The sequence below is a fragment of the Passer domesticus genome, chromosome 3, assembly GCF_036417665.1.
Source record: "Passer domesticus isolate bPasDom1 chromosome 3, bPasDom1.hap1, whole genome shotgun sequence".
Lineage (NCBI taxonomy): Eukaryota > Metazoa > Chordata > Aves > Passeriformes > Passeridae > Passer > Passer domesticus.
The window spans coordinates 94,621,657-94,649,320 of record NC_087476.1 but is presented as its reverse complement, the minus strand read 5'-3'; the positions used below and the strand labels follow the sequence as shown (position 1 = coordinate 94,649,320).

The 27,664-nt window shown below is 39.4% G+C and overlaps 1 protein-coding gene and 1 long non-coding RNA gene across 7 annotated transcripts in view; one reads left to right on the top strand and one right to left on the bottom strand.

Annotated features, from left to right (window-relative positions):
- Window positions 1–3,183: 3,183 nt before the first annotated feature.
- On the bottom strand, window positions 3,184–14,754 carry LOC135297178 (uncharacterized). Its single transcript, XR_010359226.1, has 4 exons — window positions 14,506–14,754; window positions 7,050–7,165; window positions 4,848–4,934; window positions 3,184–3,403 (listed from the first exon to the last, which is right to left on the bottom strand). It is a non-coding gene; the product is annotated as an uncharacterized LOC135297178 (long non-coding RNA).
- A 129-nt stretch (window positions 14,755–14,883) lies between these two features.
- The window catches only part of SRBD1 (S1 RNA binding domain 1), a 124,752-nt gene continuing 111,971 nt past the window's right edge, over window positions 14,884–27,664 (top strand). Inside the window, exons 1-9 of one of the 6 annotated variants that reach the window (XM_064414458.1) lie at window positions 14,885–15,229; window positions 16,210–16,317; window positions 20,217–20,313; window positions 21,566–21,642; window positions 22,066–22,231; window positions 23,157–23,507; window positions 24,974–25,140; window positions 26,306–26,423; window positions 26,574–26,712. In XM_064414458.1, the coding sequence (XP_064270528.1) occupies window positions 21,566–21,642; window positions 22,066–22,231; window positions 23,157–23,507; window positions 24,974–25,140; window positions 26,306–26,423; window positions 26,574–26,712 (1,018 nt within the window). In that variant the 5' untranslated portion in view covers window positions 14,885–15,229; window positions 16,210–16,317; window positions 20,217–20,313. Of the gene's footprint in view, window positions 15,230–16,209; window positions 16,318–20,160; window positions 20,314–21,565; window positions 21,643–22,065; window positions 22,232–23,156; window positions 23,508–24,973; window positions 25,141–26,305; window positions 26,424–26,573; window positions 26,713–27,664 lie in introns of all 6 variants that reach the window. The other 5 variants (XM_064414456.1, XM_064414460.1, XM_064414459.1 and 2 more) reach the window with 5 other exon arrangements.

The window sequence follows — 27,664 nt, the reverse complement described above, 5'->3', positions numbered from 1 at the left end:
TGGAGCCACCATTATGAAAAAAACATCCTCAAGAGCATTTTCACTCCTGTCATGATGCAAATTATCTTTCGGGTATACCAATAGCAAATCCATCTTTTCTAAAAATGAAGAAAAAAAACAGTCTCAGTGAGATTGGTCCAGCCACCTACTCCATTCCAAGATTTTGTTTGTGTCCAGCCAATTTCCTACTAATTTGTTCTTCGCTCCCAAAGTATGTACCTGAGGAAGTTACTTAAGGCACTCCCAATGCTCCCTGTGAAATGTCTCAGCATAAGGGATCTTGTCAATGTGTGATTAATTAGGTCTCCAACTCTCTGTCTTGTGTAATTATACTTTTGGTAGTCTTCCCAACCTCTTTCAAAAGAACGTACTAAACACTAGCTGAGTGTGTTAGCTTTCACTGGGAATAAATCTCCAAGAGTACATCTGCATGGATTTGCAGCTTTAAGGTACGTGGCTCTGGCAGGCACGGTGACATGGTGACTTCAGTGCAGTGTCTACCAGCCAGCCTGTTCTCAGGTATGCACCTGGTTTGCTAGCCAAGACTGAACCCCATGATATCATTCCTTCCCAGCAGTTCTTATCTCAGCTAGATAGATCACAGCCAGTTTAAGCATATCTGCACGTGCTACAAAAACATACCTCGCCAGTTGCAGAACATATGCTTAGGTCACTTCTAGGCTGGAGATTTCTGGCTCAGGCAGGGCTGTGGAGCAGTGTGATCTCAGACAAACACAGCTGTGCCAGGGACTCTCACCATTGTGGGAGCGGGTGTTATTATTTTATTGCTTGTGGATGGTCATTTTTTAAATTGATATAAAAGGTTTTGTACATCTTTCTGGCAAAATATAATGGAACTTCTATACTTCTATATGTACCCCAAATATAAAAATAGGCTTCCATTTCATCACCTACATGTCTTCTCTCAACCTTCACATGAGTCTGCTGACAGCATTTACTGTGGGTTTGCCATTTGCAGATTGTTACTATTCTATACAAGGAATTGCTGGAAAAACTTCTGAAGGGTAAACCCAAGCTCTGGTCTGTTCCTGGTTTATCAGCCCTCATCTTGAGAATTTACACCAGGTTTCTGGGGCAGGAAAACTTGGAGTTACCTGGCATTGCTCAGGACTATAATAAGAGTCTGTTGCTATTCAGACTCAGTGATGAGATTGTCATTGCTGGAAGTAATTTTGGTACAGAGTGTCAAGGAAAGAATTCTGGAATGGATCAGGATTCAAGAGACAACCTCCTGCCCTAGATCAGCCTCTCCACACACATGGGGTAGCCTTGGAAGATATTTTTTCTAAGAGTACAGTTCCCTCTCTGCATCAAGACTAGAAGAGGACAGGAACATGAAGGTCAGTCTTACCTTTCCAGGCTGCTGATTTCTTGAGCAGCATGAAGAAAAAAACCCTATAGTGTATATGCTGCTTGAATGAATGATTTTGTATTGAAAAAAACAAACCAAACCAACCATGCACAGTAAGTAAGGAAAAGGACTGGTCTGTTTCCTTCCTTTCTTCTCTACCAGGTACACGATTTCAGGCAACACAGTTTGCTGATTTCAGCAAACACAGTCTAGTGCTGACTGTGACTCCTTTCATGATAGAAAAGCTGGCCAATGGGTTGTTACAGCCCCCTGAGGCTGGACATCCACTGTATTTCGGGGTCAGCTGTCAATTACCCATACTTCTCTTAGCTTTCGCTGGTTTTATTTTTTCCATATTTTACCAAAGTATTGTTGCGTCTAAACACTGTTCTTAATTTGAGGTGGACTTCCCCAAAAGAAACTGTGAAGGGAGCTGAGCGTGTTTGCCTCCAGGAAATAGAATTGATTCTCTGCTTTCTTGTACACTACAGGAGTGGAAGCCACATAATGCATAGCAGGGTACAGCATACCAGGCTAGGGGGGTTTACTGTTCTGCTGATCTATTTGTTTTGAGTACACCAGAAGAAATTTTAAAAGATAAGAGAAGCTCCAGGTCTGGAAAGCTTGATATTTGCCACCTAGCCATCAGCAGATACAGTAATGTTTCCAGAGAATAGTACTTTATTGAAGCATCGCTAGCATTCATCCTACTGTCTTACCCTGAACCCTGTGCAGCATTTGGAGCATCTGTCACTAACATGTGTGACACTCCAAGGCAAACTCCTTTCACAGTTGATAAGTTGCAGGAGAGTAATAAGTGTGCCCAAGGTGTAACTGTTGTTACCAGCTTCCGTTAATTTTCTTGATGATTTTGAATTATGCACACTGTTGGTTCAAAAGTATGAATAAAATGTAAAAAGAACAGACTTTTCAAAAGAAGGTAGTATCACTGCTTTACAACACAGAGGAGTGAGAAAGAGAAGGAACAAATATGTTTTGGAAGTACCTCTGAATTTTCAGTGCTTTAATTGTAAAATGTCTGACTAGAGATATTTTCAGTATTTCAAGTTAAGTGAACAAGTGTCAGAATTTAGTCCTAACCACCTCTTAAACTCACATATGAAGTCATTAAAAGAGTCACTAATAAAATCAATGTGTTGTTATTCTCACAGTCTTCCTCCAGCCTTTTCCCATAGTAGTATTCAAGAAGTGAAACTTTGTAAAATTGATAAATAAAGGCAGAAAAAAGATGTGATGTAATGATCTACAGTATTGGAGTGCTGTCATTCAGAACATCTAGAATATGCTGAGCTGTATTTTTTACTGGCTTCATTAATGAGCTACAATGATGGCTGAAGCCCAAAAAGACCTATATGTTTGTGCATGAGACTATACAATCTGAATCAGGGTTCAGGACTCTTCAGATTTATTCCTGCATATGTCTTTGGAGAACTAAAATGTACTACATAGGTTCACAAGTATTTATATTTATATCTTTGAAGTTGCTAAAGCCTAGTTTCATTTTCAAGTATAGGTGGTACTTTCAACTTTAAAAGGTCATGGACAGTCCAGCAATGGCTGTTGCTCTAACATATTTCTCATAAGCAGAGGAGGAGTGTCAGTGCTGGGTGAAACCTTTGAGGTGTGGACTGACAGAGATGGCTTTTCCCACTAAAATATGATGTTTAATGGGCCTCTACAGGCAAACACGGAATAGAAAACAGTTGACCACTAAACTGCCATGACTCATGACTTTGGAGTTCACAAACGGAATAAAGACACAAAGGATTAGCAGGTCATAGGTACTCCTCAACAGTTTATTTTACTTTTCTTTTTCCTTTTTATGTTTGTGGGTAGGGTTTTAAGTCTGTCGCACTCCATTTTTCTTCTGTATTTACATGCTGCACACATACCCACCTAACTATATGTCCAGCTAAGAGCTTCATCTCTTTTTCTTTGTGTTTTCTGCTCTGGATTTTAGAAGCTCTTAATAATCCAAAGAATGTCTTCCTTCAGTGTAATCCCACTTTGCTGTAACAGCACAAGAGGGACAGAAAGCAAAAGATGAGATCCCATAGCAGAACAAGCTAGGGCATGATCCACTCCAATACATACAGGTAATAGGGAATTGCTGAGTCTGTGCAAAGCACTAGATGTCTGAGTTAGTGCTACCTCATTAGTAATTATACCTCTGTAACTTCATCTACAAAACCTTCAAATGTCTATCCTCAAAGCATCCGCTTCACTTTAATACTTTCATTTTGGGATGTTAGCTATTCTATAAAGGCAAAGAAAATAACTTCTAAATATATCCTCTACCATAAATATTTCTCCTATTGGACATACCAGGTATTTGGAGGCAAAAAGAAATTACCATAGACTACAAGTTTTTAGTATCTGAAACCAATCTAGGTCTCAACTGAAAATAATTTGTCATGGAATTTAAAGTTTTAATATGATAGCCAGTTTGGTTCATTGTTGGTTTATTTTTGTTTTGTTGGGGTTTTCTTAAGTAAAGCAGACACTCCAAAAGAAATGGGTGAGAATTAATTGCCTTCATCTGAATCTCATATGAATATGTCAGTTATTTCTTGTTATGTGAATTTAAATGAACTGGTATGAGTATACTTGCCCTAATGCTGCTCTTGTAAAGTCAGATAGGTAACTGACCAAAGGAATCAAATGTAGGGCTGCCGACTCTTAGCTAATCCAAGATATGACAAGTTATTACTACGGCTTTTTTTTCCCAGGTAGTTAATTTAAAAGTTTAAATTAGATTAGTTACAGTATTTATTTGAAAAAATATTAAATATTAACAAAACCATTGCAGGGCTTTTTGTTTGTTTTGGCCATAACTGTCAAAGTAGTTTGGTGAAGAGATATGTCATAATTGTAAGGACACTGCATTTTTCTGAAGTATTTTTCATGAAAACTGTTTCCCCTCTCTAATATTAATATAACTGAAGGAGCCCCTTGGGAGATCTTCAGCAGCCATAGTTTTAACATTCTCTGAGTCTGGGGAATCCAGTATTATTCACCCACCTGAATGCAAAGCAAAAGGAATTTGTTGCATCTAGAGGTCTAGATATGATGCTTTAAAAAGCAGCATAGAGAAAAACAAATGTTTCTGCTTATGAATCACCCTACTATTTTTGTAGATATTAGAGTCACCACACCTTTATTTTTCATAAAATAAATTACTAAAAGAATTTATTTTATTTATAGAATATATTGCATTACTTATTTATTATATTTATATATTTTTTAATTTACTCACATCATTGTCTCAGTTTTATTTTCTGCCATTATTTTATTATCTCTTTGTTTATACTGACATTAACATCTTTGTCTCCTTTTCAAACTAATAAGATTTCTGGTTTGTGCCTTTATGCTCCAGCTTGTATTTGACTTTTTTTTTAGGTTTAGGCTGGGGAGAAATGTTGCCACTTTGTTATTAGGAAAAACACATACTTACAAATTAAATGAGTGGTTCCTTTATGTACCTCTTCCTCCAACATATGGAAGTAGCTCATACTTGCTGCAAAATAGAGAAAGCTGTGATCTGCAGTAAGGAGTCATAAGGGAGAGAGGAAGGAAAGGGGGATTAGCAATTAGGTTAGAAACTCTAATAAGGTCTTATAATTAGCAATTATTTATTGTCACAGAAACAGGTATTATCCAGTATAATTGAAGTAATCTAATCAATAATTCTACTGTCTTTTTCCCAACTTATGCTGATGTATTTGTAATTTTACAATATGCTTCATTTGGACTGAAACGTATGTATTTTTGCCTAATGTATTTTAATATAAAATCCTGAGTAATATAGTTCCAAACATTTCTAAATTATGTATGTATTAACAACATAACCTTATTCAGACATTTCAGTAGCATATTTTATGCCTGAATATCTCAAAATGCCAAAGGACAGAAGTGTCCTTTCGTTTTGGGGTGGTTTTTCTTTTTAGTTTGATGTGATCTAAAAAATGCCAAGCCTGAAAAAATGAGTATAATTCTTTCCAAGTTTTGAGTTTAAAATGAGATATTTTCCACAACAAAACCTTATCTAGGTTTGTTTATAATCTCTCTCCAAAAGGACAGAATCTGACAGTTTCAAATGCACTAAGATATCTAAATATTACAGTTCTGGTGTCCAAGGATGATGATGCCAAGATCATGAGGCAAAGCTCCCATTGTACTTAGCACACTGGAAAGGTCCAGCGCTGTACTGAGGTATAACAGATTCAAATAACTAATTTTAAGTGAACTCTATTTTGTATTTTTGGAAAGATCTCAGATGTCTTCTGCTGATTCAGAAACTTATCTGATGATTGGATCCACATGAATATCTATCATGAAAACAGAAAAGCAGAAATGAGAGGGAGTTCAAATACTCCGAGTCTGGCTCTGAGTAAAACCCACTGAATCTTACCTCATCCATCAGGTCATTAATGGAACAGTTCAGGTCCTCTGAAACCTAATACTCTGTGCTTAGGGAATACAAGTTCACTGATGAGAGACAGCATTCACAAAGGTGTTTGAAGTTGGCAAGCTGTGACATGTTGCCACTCGCCTCTTCCCATAAGGACAGTGCATCACCACGTAGAAAATAAAATGTGGATGGTATTCTTCTCTTTCTTGATTATTAGTGGATTGCATGAAGTGGATGATAACATATTTATTGCAAGCTGTCTGAAATACCCTTTATAGGGATTTTTTCCCTAGCTTTGCAGGTGAGTGCTTATTTATCTCAAGAGGTAACCTATAGTGCTATCACAGCTGTTCAGAAGCCATGAAGTTTTGTAGTGAAGCATATGGGCAAGTTAAAAATTTGTCTGTAACTGCAGCAAAGTGCTTCAGATTATAAAAAGACGTGTTGTGCATACAACTTTTCTGAACTGGATCTCCATTTGACATAAGTGAGTTTAGGAAGCTTCAGCTGAAGGTAGGGCAGACTAAGCAGCAGCAAGTTACTGCGCTGGAAGGATGCAATTATTGCAGTTGAAAAGCACAAATGCTCCATCCTCAATAGATGGGAAATACTGGATTCATTTACACTGCATGATTAAAGTAAATGTTCCTAGGAATTGGCCTGAATAGGAATGTTCTCTAGATTTGTCCTTCAAACAGCTGTTCAACATACCTGCTCATCATGCTTTACAGGATAACATTCCAAAGCTTTCTTAGAAGGGCAAATAAAAATTTATTTCATTCTATAGAAGGTCCTTCCAAACTCCACATGAAACTCACTCGGTGCCTCCTTTAATGGGCCAAGCACTGGGACCTGCATCTTTCTGTCTCTTTTAACTTTCCAGTTAATTTTTTTTCACAAGGACACCTTATGGGAAAGTGTTTCTCAAAGTGGGTAGAAGAGATCCATCTGGGTATACCAAGGGGGAGTAGTGGGAGTGCTCTTTGGTATCATGTGTACTTACCACCATTTTAGTAACACTGGGTTATTATTGACCATTAACAACATTCATTTCTGTTGTTACAGAAGCAACACTGTTGAAGTAGGGGTTGTTGCTTGATGTCATTTTGTTTGACAACAAGTTGAGAACACAAATATCTGCATTTTTGGAGGAGCTGATGTTGAATTGCTGCAAACATATTAAAATACAGACAGACAAAACAAGTTAATACGATTTTGTTTGCCATAATGATTCTTTCTTGTTACCTGCTTTCTTGTCACACTACTGTCAGGTGTAATAACGTAGGTGTCAACTTCTACTCTGAATTCTCTTCAGAGTTTGTCTTGTGGATCTTTTTGGCAGTGAAATCTTCAATCACAGCCTGTCCAAGATACAATGGTGCATCAGCCTGCTTTTTCATTTATGACAGATATATTCCGGTGCTGCTTCTATTCATTCAGAATCTTGTAAGGATTTGTGTAGGTTTTTGCCTAAAACAACATACTAGTTACTCTCATTTATCCCTGTTTGCATAAACTCATGGTGTTGATTTTCACTTTCAGGTTCCTACGCAGCCCATCCCCATGCCGCCTACAATGGCTCCTTCCTAACAAGATGTCAACACCTTTCTCTGATCACTGACTCCTACTTCTAGGAGTTCTTCTCCTAGAAGTAGGAGAATGCCTTTCTTATGTTTTAATTCAAGTACAGAAGGGTTTTTCCTATGTTGTCCTTGTGCCTAATAGCACCGGAAGGGACCTGCCCATCTGGCCATTTGGCTTCATGCTCAAAGCTCTCCTTTACTGTCACAAACGCACACAATACCTGTTGGTTTTTACTCCTATCTGTAGCTTCCTATATAGGATCATGCTCCCTCACAGCAGCTTCCAGTTCTCGTGACAGTATAGAAACAACAATAAGGACCAAAAGGTATTTCATATCAATGGAATACTGTTCTTCTGAGAGGTCCAAAACCAGCTGATAGCATAAAACCCGCTTCAGCATAAAAATGTCAGAGTAGGAAAGAAAAAATAAAGGACTTTGAAACTTTTATATAGGTGCCCTCTATACTTCTCACTTGTGAAATTGTTAAATCCCTACCAAAGAAAGATATAAAGGGTGAGCAGCAGGCTTTCTAATTTTAGCAGATGTAGTAAGCAAAACTCCCACAGTTTATGGGCAATAACTCTTCAGTGAATGGCAGAGATCACTGTAAACCTACCTTCAAAGTATTTAACTGGTGCCTTTTCCTAAAGCAGCACGGTATTTCAGCTATGTAATATCACCTTCCCTCTCAAAGATGGATGATGCATTTATTAAGATACATTACTTCTGATCTGATGTTCCATCAATTTATCCCACTTTTACTACCTATAACTGCAGTTTGAAAGAGACTATTTTTAAAGAGTGAGAGTTACAAATTAATATTCTCTAAAAATTCATCCAAATGCCCAGGAGAACCTGAAGCCTTTATTATACCTGTATAAATCCTAACTATAACATAAAATTAACAAATGATAGCATGGCAGCATATTTAGTGAAATGACTGTACTTTTCTTCACTAATGAAGGGTGAAGTGGCCAGCTAAAAAGAGAACTAAGCAGCTAATGGAAAAGCACTTTATTTAGGATTGTGAGGAAGTATAATATGCCACGCATATCCTAAATTAAATCTTGTGGCATAGCAGAGCTATGACTGCAAAGTCATCGTGTGTATAAGGGTGGGAGTCGGCAAATAACTGTGTTGGAAGCTCAAAGTTTCTCTTTAATCTTGTAATGTGTTCACTGGTATTTTATTTACATAAGCAATTACTTCTTGCTATATATAGTTAGCTACTGTAATTTTTATTTTACGGAAATAGCAGCTGAGTTTTATGTGTCAACATTCTCGATTCACTGGAATTTTTGGAACTTCTTGTCAGAGAATGAATGACTTGCCATGCTGCAGGATAACTGAGACAAATACAAGCAACAATTTTCTAGGCCTTCTAGTACTATTAAAGCTGAGGTTGTCATGTCACAGTTTGTTGAACCTAACAGCATTGGTTTAAATTTAGCAAAATTGACATGTTAAATATGTTTATGTTGCTTCCAAAATGTTGGCTCCATTACAAAACACTGTGCACCCTTCAAACTGAGAAGATATTGAGACTGAGTCTGCAAGACTGATGACAGTTGTTTAAAAGTATGGTCCCTAGGACTGCTAATAGAGCCATTTTCCAAGTATTTTTAACAGAACTGCAGGCTGCCATGCTAGTGAAAATACCAAAAGCAAGCTCTAACTTCTCCTGGAGAAGGCAGAAGGGCTGGATCTAAAAACAAACACATCTCTCCCTGCAGCCAGGAGCTGCATCTTTTTCTCATTTAGGATCAGACTAATCCATCTCCAGCTGCAGCTCTGCTGAAGACAGTGGAATTTCAGGCAGGTCATAAAGGCCTTAAGTGACTCTTATTTTCATCTTTACAGTTGTGTGGATTTGACCACACACTTAAAAGCCCTCTTTTGGATTTTAAAGCATCAGCTGGCTTTCAAGGATGGGAAAAGACAGGAAATGGTGACTGAGCATGAAAGTAGTTCTCCAAATAATGATCTCTATCAGGATATCTAGTCCTATGACTACATTTTGACTACATATAAAGTTTCTTGATTCAAAATTACCCACAGGTTGCTTGGTTAGAAATGTTTATGTATGCCTGTATAAACTGGCATGCCAGTAACAGACCTGCAGTGAAGGGGGCAAACAGCAGACACTGTTTACTGTCCGTGCTCTGACTGAAACTCGTCAAAATTTTTCTGGCAGAAATTTCCCTGTGAAATGTGACATGCTTATCCATCTCCTTTATGTGCAAGTGCCTGAGCATATCATAGTCATTGTTTATCCTTACACCTAATTTTAGTGTTATTAGTAGCCATTTTTAACAATGAGGAACTGAGGCACATAAAAGAGTCACTTGTCGAAGGTCACACAGGACATCTGTAGCAGAGGAGGAAATTGAGTCTGAGATTCAGATTTATGTTCCCTAGAATTAAGCCCTTTTCCTAGTTTGCTGAAAGCATATGATCAATTTGTAAGCACTTAAGATGCTATTTGAACAGACAGGAGTAATGGACATGTTTTGAGGCTCCTCCACCTGCCAACATCATCTCCTCATTCAAAAGTGATGAATTCAGTCTTTCTGTAACAAGACATGTGGCCTTGTGTCTATTGAATGTATTGACCTGTGTGCTTCTGCAGAGTCAGGAGAGAAACTGGAGACTCTGATTTGCCTTTGAGGTATCCTAGCTCCACACACAGAAAACTGGTAGGCATATTTATATATATATATGAGGTAAAATAAAGTCGATAAATCCTGTTATATAGATAATAGTACTGGAATAATGGGTTTTGATAGTGCAATGGTCTAACTTTGAGTGAAGGATTTTACTTCTGATTCTCCCAAATGTGACTTTTTCCAGAAAACTCTTGCAGCCCAGAAGGCATTTCCTATCATCCTGAGCATGCTTATTTACAGAAATCAGAACTGATCTCTACTGAAGCAGAATTCTGTCTGGCAGTCCCTAAACCATGTTTGTTTTTGACTCTGAAGAGACCTCCTCTTTAAAATAAATGCTTGCAGTAACCCAGGAACCATAGCCTACACTTCAGTCCAAGCCCACACTTCAGTCCTTTGCACCCATTAGCTTCCTTCCAAGACTTAATTATTTTTTCATTCTCTTATGTATATATACACTGGATATATGAGCGTGGAACAGAACTTCAGGAGTAATTCCACAAAAGGGTTGCTGGATCAGTTGGAAGAAGGACTACACTATCTTCCTTCGTGCAGCTGTATATTTAACTATTCATCTATGGAATACCAATTGAAGGTGCTGGTAGAGTTCTCTATGTTTGCACAAGGTAGGTAATTTGTCTGTGCCTTTGTCCTTCACAACAGGGAAACAACAAGGCAGTGAGGATAAATACCAGGGCTTTCTGGAGCAATTCAGAAACTCTCCAAACACACTCTAACAATATCATCCTTTCTTCTGGACCTGGTAGAAAAAAAAAATGAGGAGCTGTTGAAGCAGAAGTGTTTATTTTGTTTATTTGGTGAGGTTTTTTTCCTTTTTGGTGGATACTCGTGCATCTGTATGGTTTGCATAAAGTCTTTGCTAATTAATTGGGAAATTGCTGCTTTTTCTTCTGCAAGGCCATGCAGACAGGTGTAGACAGACACAAGCAAACTCTGCTCACACTCTGAGCTGCCGAGACTTTGCAAGCTTCTGTCTGGAAGATGTAGAGTCATGCTAATGTGGCACCATGCCCAAAATAACATACCCTGCCTCTCAGCAGTGCTCATTAGCTTAGGTTCATGTAGTTATCTTGCTTCTGGACTGGGGCCTTCCGGTGTCTGACAAGCTAAGTGCACTGGCAGAGTTCTCCTGCCTCTCCAGCCTCCTCTATGTACATACACCTTTATGTCATTACACACTGTCACTTTTTGTTGAGAAATGGACTGCTAAAAATCACTGACTCTCTTCTCCCAGTCGCACTCCTAAGGAAACTTTTGTCAGCCTGCCAAGATGATAACAACACATGAAGATCTCATGGCTCAGCTCACACCACCACCACCAAAGCAGCAGTAATGGCTGCAGAAGCAGCTAACTCACAAGCTGCCAAAGCACTGAGGTAGGAAACAGAAGTATGGATTACATTCTGTATCAAACCTGAGTACAGACCATATGACCCTCAGCATGTTACTGCAACATGGCCAAGAACCAGACTGCACTCTCGCAGCATAAGTAATCCAGCAGCTGCCCCCAATGGCAAGTTTTTGGGAACACTGTGAAGGACTGGATTTTCTCCAGTTCTTGAGGGGGAGAGAGTGAGACCCAGCAGATTGCCCCACTGGTTCATCTCCCTTCCTGACATTTCAGGCAGCGTCAATTTTCCAAATCCCAGAAAAAGAGAATAAGAAGCAGCTAAGCTGAGTTTCTTCCCCCAACCACTATTAGGACCCATAATCCATCACCCTACATTAAAATGACAATTTTGACCGGTTTTATGTTGAACTGTGGCTACTGTGGATAAGACACAGTTTTCAATCCTCACTGGTAATATATTATATGGGACAACTCAATCTAACTTTTACCTGTCCATCAGATGTAGAAAATTGCACTCAGTAATATGAGAATGCTGCTGAGAATGCAATGTGAAGGACTCAGTGGGGAAAGAGATTTCAGATTTTTATTCTGCCTCCTTGTGGTTATTTTACTACACTGGTCTCACAGTTTTCTGTGGGATGTCTCCATTCATCAGTAAATATTTGCACAAAGGGTAGTATAAAGATTACACAGGGATCTCAAAGCATGGCTTTTTGCTTAGTTTTGCAGCCTAAATAATACTCTTTAAACACAGCTTTAAAAAAACATATCAGGCATATATATTTGTACAATAACATTTACATTAATACATATGGATGTGAGGTTTTACCATGGCTATACCTCAAGTGTCTTTTGCAGGCAAGTAGATGCTTATTTTGTGCAGCTTGGAGGCTGCTAGGAAGCTGAAGCAGCTTGAAGCTGCATCTCTGTTAGCAGGGCCTGTTAGTTTTGAGGTTAAGTGCTTCACTAGCTATGGCTGCACAGCTTTTGCCCAGCACAGAGCACACATGGATTTTTTTTTTTTTTTTTTTTTTTTTTTTTTTGTAAAAGAACCCATGCACATACATCTTGGTAAAGCTTTTAAAGCCAAGCTTGAGAAAACATTTTATTGAGGGCAATACTGGAATAGGCTGACACTTAAGTACTTCTGAAACAAGAGGGGTAATCTGTTTAAACTTAGTCCTATACTTTAATCTGCTTTTTTAGCAGTTTGCTATCCTGAACAGAGATAAACATAAGCACATGCTTTCCTGAGTGGAACTCTGAAAACAGTTACATGTAGCAGTTGAGACATTGATTTATTGGTGTCAAGTCTAGCCCTTACCAAAGAACAATAACACAAAGAATAAGCCTTCCTCTAGAAAATGAGAAGCTACTTTACTTTGCAACTATATTGCATTGCATTAGAAAGTAAATCCTATGTGAGAGAGGAAAAGCAGTTGTATGATGCAACTAATTTTACTGAAAATTATTCAGATTAGGAAGTTTCAAATGTTCTATACTTGGATTTACATCTGGTTGGTTCTTTTGTGCTGAACTCAGAAATAATTGGGTAAATGTCTTTTTAAAGGCTTAGAGAAACGTCAGTCTTAATCTTTTGCAGCAGGGGTCACTATAAACAAATCTACAAAAACCTGCTAGCATAGAATAATATGTCAGAACAGACAGAAAAATTACTGATTATAGATAAGGAATGGTGTCATTGTAGGCGAGCATGAGAAAGAAACCCAAACATTTACATATAGGTAATTTCTTTAAAATCAGTTGTACAGGCTTAGCCTATCCTTACAAGAACAGTGACCTAATTTCAAACTATTAATAGAAGTAAAGTTGACTGCATGATATGTACTTAGACATAGGAATTTTAATGCAGTGCATCAAAGGAGTCAGATGACACAGGCAGTATTTTTATATTCTGCACAAAGTTGCACTCTAAGTATTCTAAAATTTAATCAGACCAAGTCTTTAAATATGACTTTCAAGGTATTTATAGTAGCAATCTTTTGTCCTTAGTTACATAGTGCACTGAGTTCCTATACTTATTTAAAAGTTGTTTTGACATAAGAGTAGAATCTGATCTGAGATAAAAAGAAGCAGAAGCTTTTCTATCATAAATGACAATGTTTCATCTGAAAACCTGATGATCTAACATGATTTCATGCTCCCTAGTATTACACTAAACTACTCTTTGCTCAGCTCTTACTCAGCTCAAAACTCCAGGCGAATCAGCTCTGAGCCAGCAAACACTTGGATACTTGATTACCTTTAAATATGTGAACAGTCCTATTGAAGGTTGTGAGTCAGATCCTCAACTTGTGTAAATCACAGGCCCTATTTAAATCAACAGAGCTGTGACAGTTTATATCAGCTGAAGATTTCACACCAGAGGTACAAGCCCATGCATAGAGACAAGTACATGCATACGTCTCTCTCCAGGCCTCTGAAAGCTAAAGAGGTCAGGTAAACTCCATACAAAGAGAGCAGTCACACTGCATTGAACATTATTGTGTTTAAAACCATTCCAGACTGTTAAACACACATTTATTATAAAGTCAAGATGAAAAATTATGAATTATTTAAGTTTATAGCACCTTAGTTACATTTAAAATGTTGCTGTTCCAAGGCTGGAGGACAGCTGGCTCGTAGTTATGACCACAAGTTACAAATATTTATGATACAAAGCAGAAGGCCTTTTAGGGTAATGGAAGCTCGAAAGGCAGCTTTAATGTAGCAGTGTGCTTGCTCCATGCTTCTGGTGATGGCTCCAGAAGCATTTTTTGCAGGAGATATAGACTTCACAGGATCCTTGCAGATCACTAACTTAGGAGATATGGATGATAAAGGAATAGGTAGAGACTGCAGGGAAACATAACTTTATATGTAATTTTAAGCCAGGCACCTAGCCCTTGTATACTTTTTCCACCACTAGTGCACAAACGCTTTTAAGGAAAAACAATGCAAATTTTAGTGGGCATGAATAAAGAACACGAGCATCCAATGGATATTGGTATCTACATGCTCCTATCTACTCCCAGGGCTGAAAGGGCGTGTATTTACTTCTGCGTCTTCTGCAGTCACCTTTGACGCAGCATCTCAGCTTCACACAACGACGACTTCTGCTTCCCAAGACCCGCGTGAAAAAACCCTGCTCCTTGGCTAACACCTTTCGAATTCCCATTCACCCGGAACCGAACCGGGTCATTTCTGCATCGCCGCCCTTTGTCCTTGGTTTAAGCGAAAGGCGGCTGATGCTCCCGCCATGGGGCAGCCTCGGGGCCGCAGGCCCTCAACCCCTCACTCCGGAGAGCTCTCGGGGCCGCTGCCGGGGCGGCGGGGGCGGTGTGAGGGGGGCAGCGAGAGGGGCGGTGTGAGGGGCGGTACGAGAGGCGGGACGAGGGGCGGGACGAGGGGCGGTGCGGGGGCCGGTGGCCGCCCCGCTCCGGCCCGGCCGCGCTTCCTGCGGCGCGGCGCGGCCGCCGCTTCCTGCTCCGCCCCGCGGCGCGTCGGGCGGGCGAGTCCGCCATTGCCGCGCCGGCGGCCCTTTCAAACGCGGCAGCGGCGGCAGCAGGGGGTAACGACTGGGGGAGCCGCCCGCCCCTCCGCCGCTGGGACCGGGCTGGGGGTGAAGCAGGGCGGGCAGCGGCGCCGTGCTGGCCCCGGCGCCCTCCGTGCCACGCCCCAGCGCCCGGCAAGCGAGGGGCTCGCTCTTGTCTCTGTGGTTCAGGACGAAACGAGGCTGATCTTCTCCCTCCATTCCCACCCCGTCTGCCCGGGGAGAGAACTGCCCGACCCCTGCGAGGGGGTGAGAGGACCGCGGATGCGGGCGGGCACCCCTGGCTAGGCTGGAACGGGACAGCTGGAAGGGACAGGAAGGCGACTGGGAGGTGGCACGTTCCCGTGGATCTCCCACGGAGCTGATGCCTTTCCCAGGCGATGGGGGTGACATTTAACTCTGTTAGCCTTTTCTGTTGAACGCTGTCAATATATCTGAAGAAATCGGTGTCGCCAGGGAGAGAATAGGGCTTCGCAGTACTTAAAGTGTATTTTCGTCACGGTCTCGTTTCTGGGCCGAAAAGCAGTGATTTGGGGTGGTAGTGAGTCACCAAGCAACAAACACTGCTTTGCTCCCAACTCCCTTCTGCCTCCAAGCCTCCAAAATGAGTGTTCTGGTGTGATAAACTCTGCTGGGGCTGTAGCCATGCAGAAGAGATGTGTGTTTTCCATATCCTTTTGGGAGTGAGGACATCCTGTTTAATGAACCAGGATGGATGCGTTTCTGTGGGGCTGGTTTGGTGGACTGGAGAAAGGAATAACTGCACATGATGTAACCATCTGTTGCTGTATCAGAAGCAGTATCCCCTGATTTTGGATAATGTCTTCATAGGCGGTTTGAGAGCAGTGGATTGAAGAAAATGCATGAAAAGTGTTTGTGTCCTCCCTTTCTTGGGCATACTTCTGATTCATTTACTTCTGATTCATTATGTTACAGCATAACATGGTTGTTCCTTTTCCTCAGTGGTACCCTCAGTTACAGGAACAGGCAGGGGATAGAATGCACCTTCTAGGGGCACAATTTTTGTGCTTTGCTTTTTTAATGGTACTTCTGTAAGTAAATCCAGTAGGTGATGTTCTTACTGGTTCTTACACCTTTTCCTCTCTGATTAGCTTTGAGGACTGTTTTGGTGTATGTGTGTACTTTGTATGTCTCTCTGTTTCTTTGTGGTTGTAATTTTACAGTTAGTGCTGGATGATCCTAAATTGTGTCTGCAACTCCTTCCTCAGGCAGGCCTGACTGACTTTGTACAGGAAAAGTCCTTGGAAATCTGCACTAGCTTCTCTGAGCAAAAGTGTCTGGGAGTTCTCCAAGGTTTTAACCTCAAGAGGATTACAGTAAGTTGAATTTATATTTGGAAGTACAACTCAGCTGACTTACCTCTGCAGGATAAAATCCTGGAGAGACAGAAAGATTTCCATACAAGTCCCTACCATTGGTCTGCTTGCCATCTTTCCCCCTTGCTGCTGGCTGTATGCTCACATTTTGATGTTTCTTTTCCTTAGAATGTTATTGCAGTGAAGGTATCTTAAAATGACAAGCAAAACCTGTTGAGACTCTCCTTATAATTATTGAAGTGGCCATTCTGCTTCTACTAACAATGGTCCAAAATTCCCTTGTCATATGGGATTTGTATAGTGCTCTTTTTGTCCTGCTCCAGATGCTTCATGTTATAAATTCCGATTTGGCTAATATTGTTAGACTTCAGAAGCAGCTAAACTGTAAAATGCTATTATTCTTGCTGAGTTATTTGTGACAGAAAAGCAAAGGCTGTAGAGCAAAGTTTGAGGAGCTTCCTGCATAGAGGGATCCCTGTTTGTAAGGGATGTGTTGCTTTGGATTAACTAGAAAAGGGATTCAGAAGTTTGTGTGCTTTTCTGCTGGACAGGGCTTGTTGCAGTTACTGAAATGAAATTAATTTCCAAGTGTATTTGTGATGGTGGTGGTATTGTGGGTTGTTTGGGTTTTTGTTGTTGTGTTTTGTTTTTAGGGTTTTTTTTATCCTGTGCCTTCAGATAGGAAAATCTATTAGGGCTATTTTTGAATCTGAAAATCATTGCTCTACTGATGGAGTTTTAAAAGAGGTGTGTGCTAGTTGGGGGAGTTGGGCAAATGGTGGTGGGGAGTGAGAATTTTTTTAACTAATTACTTTTAAACTGTTCTTAAACTTCTCTTTCTGCAAGCGGTTGCTTATGCCACTGGGATTCACATAAAGAAGAAATTTATTTTTAATGGGTTGTGCCTTTGCATGAATAGGGAGATTGAAGAGAATAGCAGTCTTTAAATGAGATTTGGATTGTTCCTTAATATAATAAGGTCTTTAAAACCTCAATCTACTTGTATTCTGTGTGCAGACTAGACCTATCTGGGGAGAGAGACCGGAGAAATTATTATTTCCTTGCTGTGTGTTTTGTGCATACCCATATTAAGATTCTGCAAAGTAAAGGATGAGAGCTACTTTTTCAGTCTTTATTCCTTGTGTGGCCTATCCCCAAACTTCAGTAGCCTTATTTTAATGAGTAGCTGACAGCCAGGGAGAAGTGTACTATTTGCAGCCATCCAAATTGTGGTGTGGAGCTGTGCCTTGGATGCAGAGGACAGAAGTGGTGAGAACAAAATTATTGGTAACAAAACTGATGCCAAACTATTTGTAGAGTGGACCTAGCAGATATATTTATCTACAATAGCAATGATTTAAATAGTTTCAGCTCTTCTTCACTGGACAGCATAACAGGTCTGTGAATTTCTTTAATTTTTACCTGGAAAGTACTTTTGAAGAACATGCTATAACTGCTGAGTTTTGTGGAGAAGCCAGGCTTTAGTGGTGGAAGAGTGTGTTTCAAGCAATTATGTGTCACGCTGTCATTTGGGACATGGACAAGCAGGCAAGTTTTGATTCCCTTGAACAGAGGATCAAGGGTCTAGTGTGAAGGTTCAGCATTAAGGTTTCAGCCTATCTTACAGAAGCAAAAGATCTACAAATCTGTACACTGACAGATTTGAAATGAAACAGCAATCAGCAGCTTAACTATGTGGGCAAGGCCAAAGTTTCCAGGGTCTAGCTCATGTTGCCTGCTGTGGAAGTAAAATATTGTTGGTGAGATGAGTAAGAATTGTTTTTGTTAAAGAGCAGCATTGTCAGACATTAAAAGATTGCTGACAGTGTACATAAAATAAGAAAAGGTGTGTTAGCTGATGGTTACTGGCCAGAAGTTTACTAGCTTCAAGTGCGAGAAGAGCTGCTGGAGCAGAGCATGTTGAAGTTGAAGATGACAATTGTCAAGCTGGTGAAATCCTAACCAGAATGACCTGGATAACTTGTTCACAATTCTGGATACTGTGTGTTTACTTCCTTTAGCTGATAAGGAAACACCAAGCACTGTGAACATCTGTGATACATCTGTGATAAGGTGTATCAAAACTGAATACAGATACGGGAAGGAATACCTATTTATACCTGCCTGATATAAATAGGTTACTCTTTATTTTCCAGTTGGGTAATTGGCTCTTCCACAGCTGTGGGATTCTTTTGAATTTGGAAGGGACTATCATTTCTTTCCTCAGGGTAGAAACCAAGTCTCACTGGAATATGGAATACTGGAATATGGTTAACTGGAGCTGACAGAGAAGGAAGTGTTAAAGGCAGTTTTCCCACTGAGACTAGTCTATCTGGAAAATATAATAGGAGATAAGTGGCCAACTTCACACTGGCTTGATCCCAGCATTCTGTGGGAGGGTGCATAAAGCTGTTCCCAGTTCCCTCACCACTTGAGGTAGGTAATTTGGGGGACTGTATCCCCACAGAAGTGGAGCATGGAGCTGGCAGTAGCTTATGGTCAGTGCAGCAGTCAGTGTTCTAGGTGCCCCATATGGACTTAACAGTGTTTGCCTTTGCCTTTTTCTTGAGTCTTCCTGCCTTACTTCAGGGACTGTCTCCAAGCTTTTCTGTATTAGTTATCTCTCATCATCAGTGGCATTTAGACTTGTTTCTTTTTCATCCTCTTCCCTGCCTCCCCCTCTGCAGTGAATCACAGAAGGGCTGTTTTTCTTAGTCATTAAATGTAGGTGTTTGCACACCCCAGCATAGGCGGATCAGGAGGAAAATTTAGCAGACAGCTGTCTGGCAATTTGAAATTAAACAAGAAGTACTTCTGTGGGTTCCAATTAAAAATTACTTTTTGTAAACAAAAAGTATATATGTAGTAGCTATAAGATGCTTTTCTACAAATAGAAAGCACAGTTAGTTTGTTGTATTCATTATGAAAAGGGGAGGTGGTTATAATTTAGCCCTACCTTGCAGTGGAAATATGATTTTTTTTTTAGGTTTTGGGGGTTTTTTTGTTTGCGGTTTTTTTGGGGTTTTGGGGGTTTTTTTGTTTTGTTTTTGTTTTTGTTTTTTTTTATATATTTTTTATTTTTGTGTGGGTGTTTTTTTTTTGTTTTTTTTTTTGGTGATACCCCATGCTAGATATTTATCTTACATATGCTTTTTTGGTATTGGCTTTTATTTTCAGCTGTAGAACTCCATTTTGACTTCTGACCACAGCTTGGCTATTCATGGAGAATTACTAAGGAGCTCATCTCCTATTCTTCTGCAGATATGGAGTGTTAGATAGGTCATTACTGGATGTCAGGAAGTTCAGTTAACTTTAAAAAGCAAGCATTACTCTTGCCATAATCTTACTTAATGTAATGACACAAATGTTCAGATATTTTGAGACCCTCAGCCACTTGAGGGGGGAAATATTAGTAGAGAAAAGGACCTTCCAGATGAGGTTTTCCTTCTGCCTGGGCTTCTGGGTAGGCTCCAGAACTTTCATGGTATATGCTGAGTGTTCCAAATTGACAGGGATGTTTAGAGTGGTGTTGCTCAGTAGGGGCAATGCTGACCTCAGGTGAGAGACCATGTATATTGGTCTTTTCCTTCTTACTTGCAGTGATCTTAATGGCTGCCCATGAAGAAGCTGGTTAGCGTGTTTAAAAACTGATTACTTTCCTGGAATACCCAGCTAGTTGTATTAGCTGAAAAGAAGGATGAAGTGTCTCAGTGCCTTCAAAAGAGTGGATCAGGGATCAGTCTGGCTTGGATTACCTAAATTTGGAAGTCATGGTGTTTAATATGTTTGTATCTCCCATTCACACACTGAAGTATCATATAAAAATGGAAACATTCTTTTCAGGACTCTGAAATGTGTGAGTAAATAAGTAATTCAGAATTGTGATAATGGCTGATCAGGTATAAAGAGCAAAGGAACCCAGAGAAGCAGAGTGGCTGGATGAGTTTGGGGGTGTCTCAGAACTGACAGTGAAAAGGCACCTGGGAAGCTGATAAGGTGAGTAATATTTGTCATGTTGTTTGGAGATCTGTGTTTTTCTGTGGTAGATGTGCATTCCAGCCAGTCACATTATGGAACAGCACAGAAATGCTATTACTGACCAAGACTGTAGCTCCAAGAAGGTGCTTTGCAAGTGAGCCAATGGTGCTTTTTGATGTGACCCTCAATACTGCTTCTTTGACTGCAGTGCTGAAAATTGTCACCTAAATTTGTGTGCTGCTTTACAAGGAAAACTTCTGAAAGCCATTAATAACAAGTGTGTTCTAGTGCTTGAACAGAGTGAAGTTGGATTAAAGGGCGTTTTGCCCTTGAGTTAAATGGCACTTTGGAAAATGCTTATCTGGTATGTATTGTGCAAACATGGAACTTTAAGGTTCCCATTGCAGTGGTAAGGCTGGATCAAACGAAGGTCAAGGTATAAAAATATGAAGAACCATGAAATTGTACCAGATATAGGTAGAATAATGCGTCTGAATTTTGTAATGATTGAAATAAATTACAAGAGTTTTTTGCTTTTTAAGTTTTGATTTTGATTTTCTGGCAGATAAAATGTTGAGGATACCTAACACTTTTTAACTAAGACTGCTAAATATGATTATTAAAATTCATGGGCCTAATCACAAAATTTCTGTAACTGTTTAACTGAAATACAGCTATTTTAGGCATGGATCTTGGGTCAGGAGAAAGTGTGTGCTTCCTTTTTTTACTTTTGGCAGTTGTTTTATGTGCTTTCTATATTCCAAGGAGCAGCTAATTCAAAATAATAGCTCTCATTGTGCATACAAGCAACACATAATCCTTAAATGTAAAATCTAGCTTAAAATGGACAATTGCCTTGTCCTGTCCTATCAAAACCACATGTGAGCTCACTTTACTAGATTTCAATTTAGTTTGCTATGCTTTTTAAATGGATGGAGGAAAGGCTGGCATATTATATGTGACACCCAATAAAATGAGAGAACCAGTGCCCTTTTTGCTAGAACAACTTTACATACAGGCCAAATAATTACCTCCATGTGAAGAGAAAAGTAGTTTGAGAGGTTATGGTGCTGGTTTGTTTGCTTAGTTGAAAAGATTGTTGAATGTGTGCTGCTGTGGCCTAAATTCTTGGATACTGAGACAACCAAACTTGCTCTAGAGGAAACTTTTATGATTGCTGAAGACATTATTAGGGCATATTTGACAGTGAGCTGAAGAGAATGCAGCTTCAACTAAATGTTATGTTTCTCTCTTCTTTCCTCTGTTTCAGATGTCATCTCTACCAAGGAGGGCGAAATGTGTAGCCAAAGCCCCTACATCAGAAGATCTACCTTCATTTCTTAATTCGTAAGATCTTTTTTTTCCTTAGGAATTTTTTAAAGGTTTATGCTAAGCATAAGCAATTGGATAAGAACAATGTTCAGTTTCTGAGAAGTTGATTAAAAAGTTTTCATGCACAAAACTTCAATTCTAAAATGCAAATTGCTTAGGCTTCTTCATGCTCATAATGAAGATACGGTTAAAGTGAGTTACCAGTTGTCCAAAGAGTCATGTGTACAATGTGTATATACATCTTAAAAGTTGGTAGATTGTTTAAGCCGTTAGCTCTGCAGCAGTGTGAAAGACCTGTATCTGTTGAGTCTCCTCTACCTTTCTGTTGATTTTTCCTGTTCACTTTCTTTCATGCCAAAAACCACTCAAGACTAACTTGGTTATGTATTTCTTTTTATTTTTCTCATAAGCAACATTGCTGATTCATTTGTTTTTCAGGACCTCTGAATCAGAGGAGGAAGAGGAGGAATGGGAGCCAAAAAGCAAAATTGCCAAGAGACCTCGTTTGCCAAAGAAAACTAAGGCAGAAACTAAAAAAGCTGCTGCTCCACGGTCAACTGTGGTCAGGAAAATGGTCAAAAAGGTAGCAATAAAAGAGGAAATGGTGAGTGTCTATAAACAAGAGACATTTAATTACTGTTCCTGGGAAGTAACATGAACAGTTTTTCTGACTGGTTCAGTTGATTGCCTGAGTCTCATAAGTTGATACAATTCCACTGTTCCTGTGAATGTTCAGTATGTTGGATAAAGGTGGCTTTGTTTTGCATTTGTCCATGATCTAAGAGTCCTTCTTGAAAATTTTGGCCAGTGATAATAGGATGTGATTTTCCTTGGATATCTTTCAACAATGTAAATGAATAAATGCCTCTGCTCTTTCTGTAATATCTCTGGTTTTGGTATTGCACTTCTGTTGTCTTGTACCTTTTCACTGTTTGGGTAACACAAAAGAAAAGGCAGCCTGTGCTTACCTTTCCTTGCATGGCAGTTTTATTATTATTAATATAGAATGGTGTTATATTAAAAATTAGATACTTCTGTCAGCTGTTAACTTCTGAGATCACATCATGACAAAAGCCAGTCCTTCTGACTTCTGAGGATGATCTCTGCAGAAAGTCAGTAAAGAAGGTGAGGCTTGTCCAAGGTTAAACTGTATCTTGGCAGACCAGATCTCAGTTCCAGTTCCCATGCTGGGAACCTAACACCTCAGAAGTGCTTCCCTGCTGTTTCCTGGTTTGTTGACATGAATGGAGGCAAAGATTGTAGGTCAGTGTCTTCTGAAGGAAGGTCCTATTAAATTATTTGCAGGATAATTTTATTTGATCTAAATCAGAGTTCTGCTCTGTGTGTTTGTATTGTTTCCTCCGTGCAAGATACATTTCAGGTTACTTGGTTTCTGGTTGGCATTTTGCTGCCAGAGACATTACTTGGGAAGATGTTGTGTGGTAGCAAGTCTATTTAGAGTTTAAATGAAATGTTGAACCACTTTGTAACAGTCAGTGCTTAATATGGTTTTAATGTCTTTTTGGCAGGATGCATCCTTGCCTATTGCACCTGTAGAAGATAATAAAATGCAACTTCTAAAACCTAAGGAAGAAAATGCAGGCACTAAACCAAAAAGTTTAAATCGAACGCCAGAAGTGCCTAAGAAAATGGAAATAAATTCATTCCAAGGGAAAAACGAAAAGACTTTAGTGAGTGATGAAAAACCCTCAACAAGTGTTCCTGTAGTGAAACAAGAGAAATGCGAGGAAGAGTTGGCTTTTGATGAACCGCCCTCCAAAAAGATTAAGTTGAATGCATGTCCTGAAGGAAAGCCAGTTAAAAATCTGGGAGGCAAGAAAATAAAAGAAGAATTTGAAATGAACTGGGATATTGTACAGGTATGAGATTTTTTTCCTTTTCTGAGGTACCAATGAAATTATTTCCTGTGTAATTAGCACTTACAATCTTAACATACAATTTCAGTCCTCTGAAGTTGTCATTTAACCTCTGCTTAGGTTGTCATAAAATGTGTATAAATATAGATGTTGGTTGGTAACTGTTAAAACCTCAAACTTTTACATCATTCTAATATCTGTGACTTCGGGTGTCCTTCGAACAGAGCTTGCCTGTAACAGTTTGCGTGGTTCTCCTGCATGAGCACATGGGGTTTTTGGTGGATGTACACAACTGAAACTCCCACAGGAAGGCATGCTGACAGATTTGGGATGTTTGTGTGCAGTTTTACAGCTTAGTATTTAGTCAGTGTGGATCACTTAGTTGCAGAGACCCATTTGAGAATGTTTATCAATTTATTGTTCTGTCAGGAAGGAGATTTGCATTCCTCATGCAACAGTGATGAGAAGGGAGATGTCTTTGTTTTTGTAGGATTTTAACTTTGAAGCCATTCAGGTGGAGGCAGTTTTAGCATAGCTCTTGTGCTGGAAGCCTGAGTGTGATCATGCAAGATTTTAATATTAATAGAGTGGGAATAGATAGGACATATTGTATTCATCATCCTTAGTACAGTCTACTTAAGAAAGCTGTAAAATTTTGTGAGTTTTCTCACATATTCCTGGAAACACATATGGAGAATTTGATCCTGCTGTGTGTTCTAAAAGGAGTGAATATGGTTGTGCAGGTGTTGTTATATTTTTAGGCTTCAGAATGAAACTTTTGAAAGGCTTTTTTATCAGCCCTCTATGGTAACTACTGTAGTGAAGTGCAAACAGATCATGATGGTTAAAATGTTACTGAGATAAGCTGCTTGTATAGGGTGTCAGTGATTCCATATTGATACCCTATATTTTTAGAAAGCTCAGTTGGTACAAAATAATGTTTAACTTTGCAAGGCTTGGTTTGTCTTGGCACTATCAGTGGTATTGCTAGTTTCCTGGTTGAGTGGGATTTGGATCAGCTCTGGTTTTGTGGGTTTTGTTTGTTTAGCTGAACCATGAGGTATGTCAGTGTGGGCTTTAAAAAAAATTCCAAGTTTTCTGTGTTGCTGTGTACTGTTTATGCTGTATACGCATGATAGCATAAACTGCTGTTTCTGCTTTGTTTTATAATTTTGATTTGTTTTTTCTTCCTCGTTTCCCAAGAGGTACTGCTTCCTGCATTTCTTACTGTGGTTAGAAGTATCTGGAAACATTGGTTGCTGCATGTCTTGCTGAAATGCTGGCTGTGGTGGCTGGATGCATGAGGAACCTGACATCCTGTCTTGGGGAGGACAGTAGTCTCTGCTGGCCAGTGCAATGTTTTGGGAATGGTTTTGGATGTTGAATAAGAGGCTATTTAAAGCAATCTACCATCTCTCTTAAATGTGTTTGGTTGTTGTGTTTGGGTTTTTTTCCCTCTCAATTGACAGGCCTTGTCAGAAATAACAAATGTTGAACCATGGGTATGTGCAAACTTAATCTGGCTCTTTCAAGAGGAAAACACGATTCCTTTTATTGCTCGGTACCGAAAGGAGCTCATCAATAACCTGGAGGCCGACGCCTTGCGGGAAGTGCAGCACGCGTTGGAAGAGCTGCGGTAAGTGAGCCAGCAGCACCAGAAGGGATCTTGGGGGGAGGTGAGTAACAACTGGCTGCTGCTCCTGTGTCTCTTGTTTTACCTCCTTGTACACACTACAGCTGTAAAGGAACTGAGAAATAAAATAGTTTGAAACTGGGGTAATTATGCTTGGTATCTGTCTGGGGTTTTGTTAGTTTTTTTGGGAGGTTGGGTTTTATTTTGTTTGTTTGTTTTTTTGTTTTTTCTCTAAGTAACAAGAAATCTAGAATTATTAATTGGCAAAGAAACTAACCTTCTAATTTCTTTGCAGTTTATTAAAACTGCACAGAAAAACTTGTACTAAAAGAGTAGTTAATAGTTACTAGAAATACATAGCATGATGAGATGGAAGCTTCACTCCTAGAAAAAGAATTGCTAAGAGCCCCTTGGCTCCCTGCTTGGATCAGGGAAGCTTCTAGTGAAGAGCCCTTCTTAGATTGGAGTGTGCCCGGAGATGAGGTTAAACTATCCCAGATCACTGCAGGAAAGAAATTATCAGCAAAGCTTGGGGCAGTGGATGAGACTGCTTTCATTCCTTCTTATTTTTGAGTGACCCTGTCTTGAAATAGCAAGAGAACAGACTGGTCAGTTGTTCTGTCATCTTGGTGTTGTCCTCCTTGTACTCCCTGCTAACCCCTACCAAGAGATCCTTTCCAAGGGGGGAAGGTGGCCTGAGAGTTCTTGTCGTAACAAGTAATTAAATAACAACCAAATACTCCTGCTGCTTGTGTTTGCCTCCATGTACCTTACTGAAGACCTAGGAATTTAAATCTGGTAGCCTGTACTTGATGCTGCAGAACTGTTTTGATATAAATTGTATCTGTATCTTGTATCATCAGTGTAGATTTATTCTAGGGCCTTTTTATTTGGCTTCCAGGCCAATAGTATTACAAAAATGTGTGGAGCAGTAATTACTATCAGTGTTACTTGATGGTTTTTCTTAGAACTACCACAGGATATTTTGATAACAGTTTAGAACTACCTGAAGAGAGACAAAAATAGTTAGAAACTTTTAGATTATTGGAAGGTTAACATGAGATACAATTTTCAGGGGTTTGAGCCAGGTAATAGATATGGTCACAATCAACAGACATTTTAATTCACTGTGAAATGTTACTGTTAACATTAATCTCTTGCATTTCAGTACTGTTGCAAAGAAGACACATACAATGATACAGAAGTTGAAGAAAGAAGGAAAGTTATCCAGTTGCCTTTTAAAAGGATTGCTAAATTGTAGAACTTTGGAAGAGTTAGACCATGTGGTCAGTACTCTAATCTTTTTCAGATCAACCTTAGTTTAAGTATAATCTTGCATAACCAAATAGTGTATAATGTCAAGTGCAAAGCATGATTGAAATACTTTGCTGCTTTTTAATAACTGGTTTTGTTTTGTTTGTTCTTTTTGTTATAAGTCTGCACCTTATAAAACTGGGAGTAAAGGCACCAAAGCCCAGAGGGCCAAGCAGTTGGGATTAGAACCTGCTGCTCTCTCCCTTCTGCAGAATCCTGTGGAACTCAATCTCTTTTCTTACATTAGACCAAATACCAAAGGTAAGTGCTGTGCTTCTTTGAGCAGTAATGTTCTAAATGTCTGAAAACATTTTAAGAGGGAAATTACTTTAATTGTTCTGATGTTGCTGGAAGTTAGGCAACTACTTGAAATTCAGCAGTGCGACATGTGATAACATGTTAACACATTTAATGACTCTTCAGCCTTTCTTCTCTCTTTGTATTGCAAACAGTAATAACTATGGTAAGGAAAAAACATAAATCTGGAGACCTTATAGTTCACATCTGTATTTACTGGTAAGAGAGAGGGAACCACACCACACATCTGAGACCTTTCCATTGTTCTCCTTGTATTCCTGAAGATTCAATGCTGATTGTACAAGAGGTTTATGCTCATAGTCTGTACAGAAGGAAATGTCACCCAGCAAAGCATATCTTAATGAAAACTGGCCATGGGGATTGGGAATGAGCAGGAGAGTTTGTGTCTGAATGACAGTAGGGATTGCAGAAGATGTAATTTCTGTAATTTGAGCAAGAACTTTTAACAGCATGATTGTCACGTATAGATTGCTGAACTGTCTGTCTTTATGAATGCAGTTATGGGTGGATCTGTAGGGGGCAATCTCTGACAATAAAATGTGAAGATTACTGTGGCCTTCTGTATGATGTTAAAATAGAAATGTATGTCTATTCTTCCCTGTCCCAGCACGTACTTTTTCAATTTCAGCATAAAGGTACTGAACCTCCTCAGTAAGGCTGGCTCTTAGTTTTCCCACTTCAATTTATTTAAGAATTACTCATAAAATTCTGCTAATTTTGTAACAAAAATCTGTTACCAAATATTTTGGTTATTAAATTACTGCATTTCAGCACATGTCATTACTTCATACAGCACTGTATTGCAGCCATATATCTGACTATTTTGGTGCAGTCTAAAGAGCCAAAAAAAAATCATCTCTGTGAAACTTCAGATAAATTATTTAGAGTATATGCA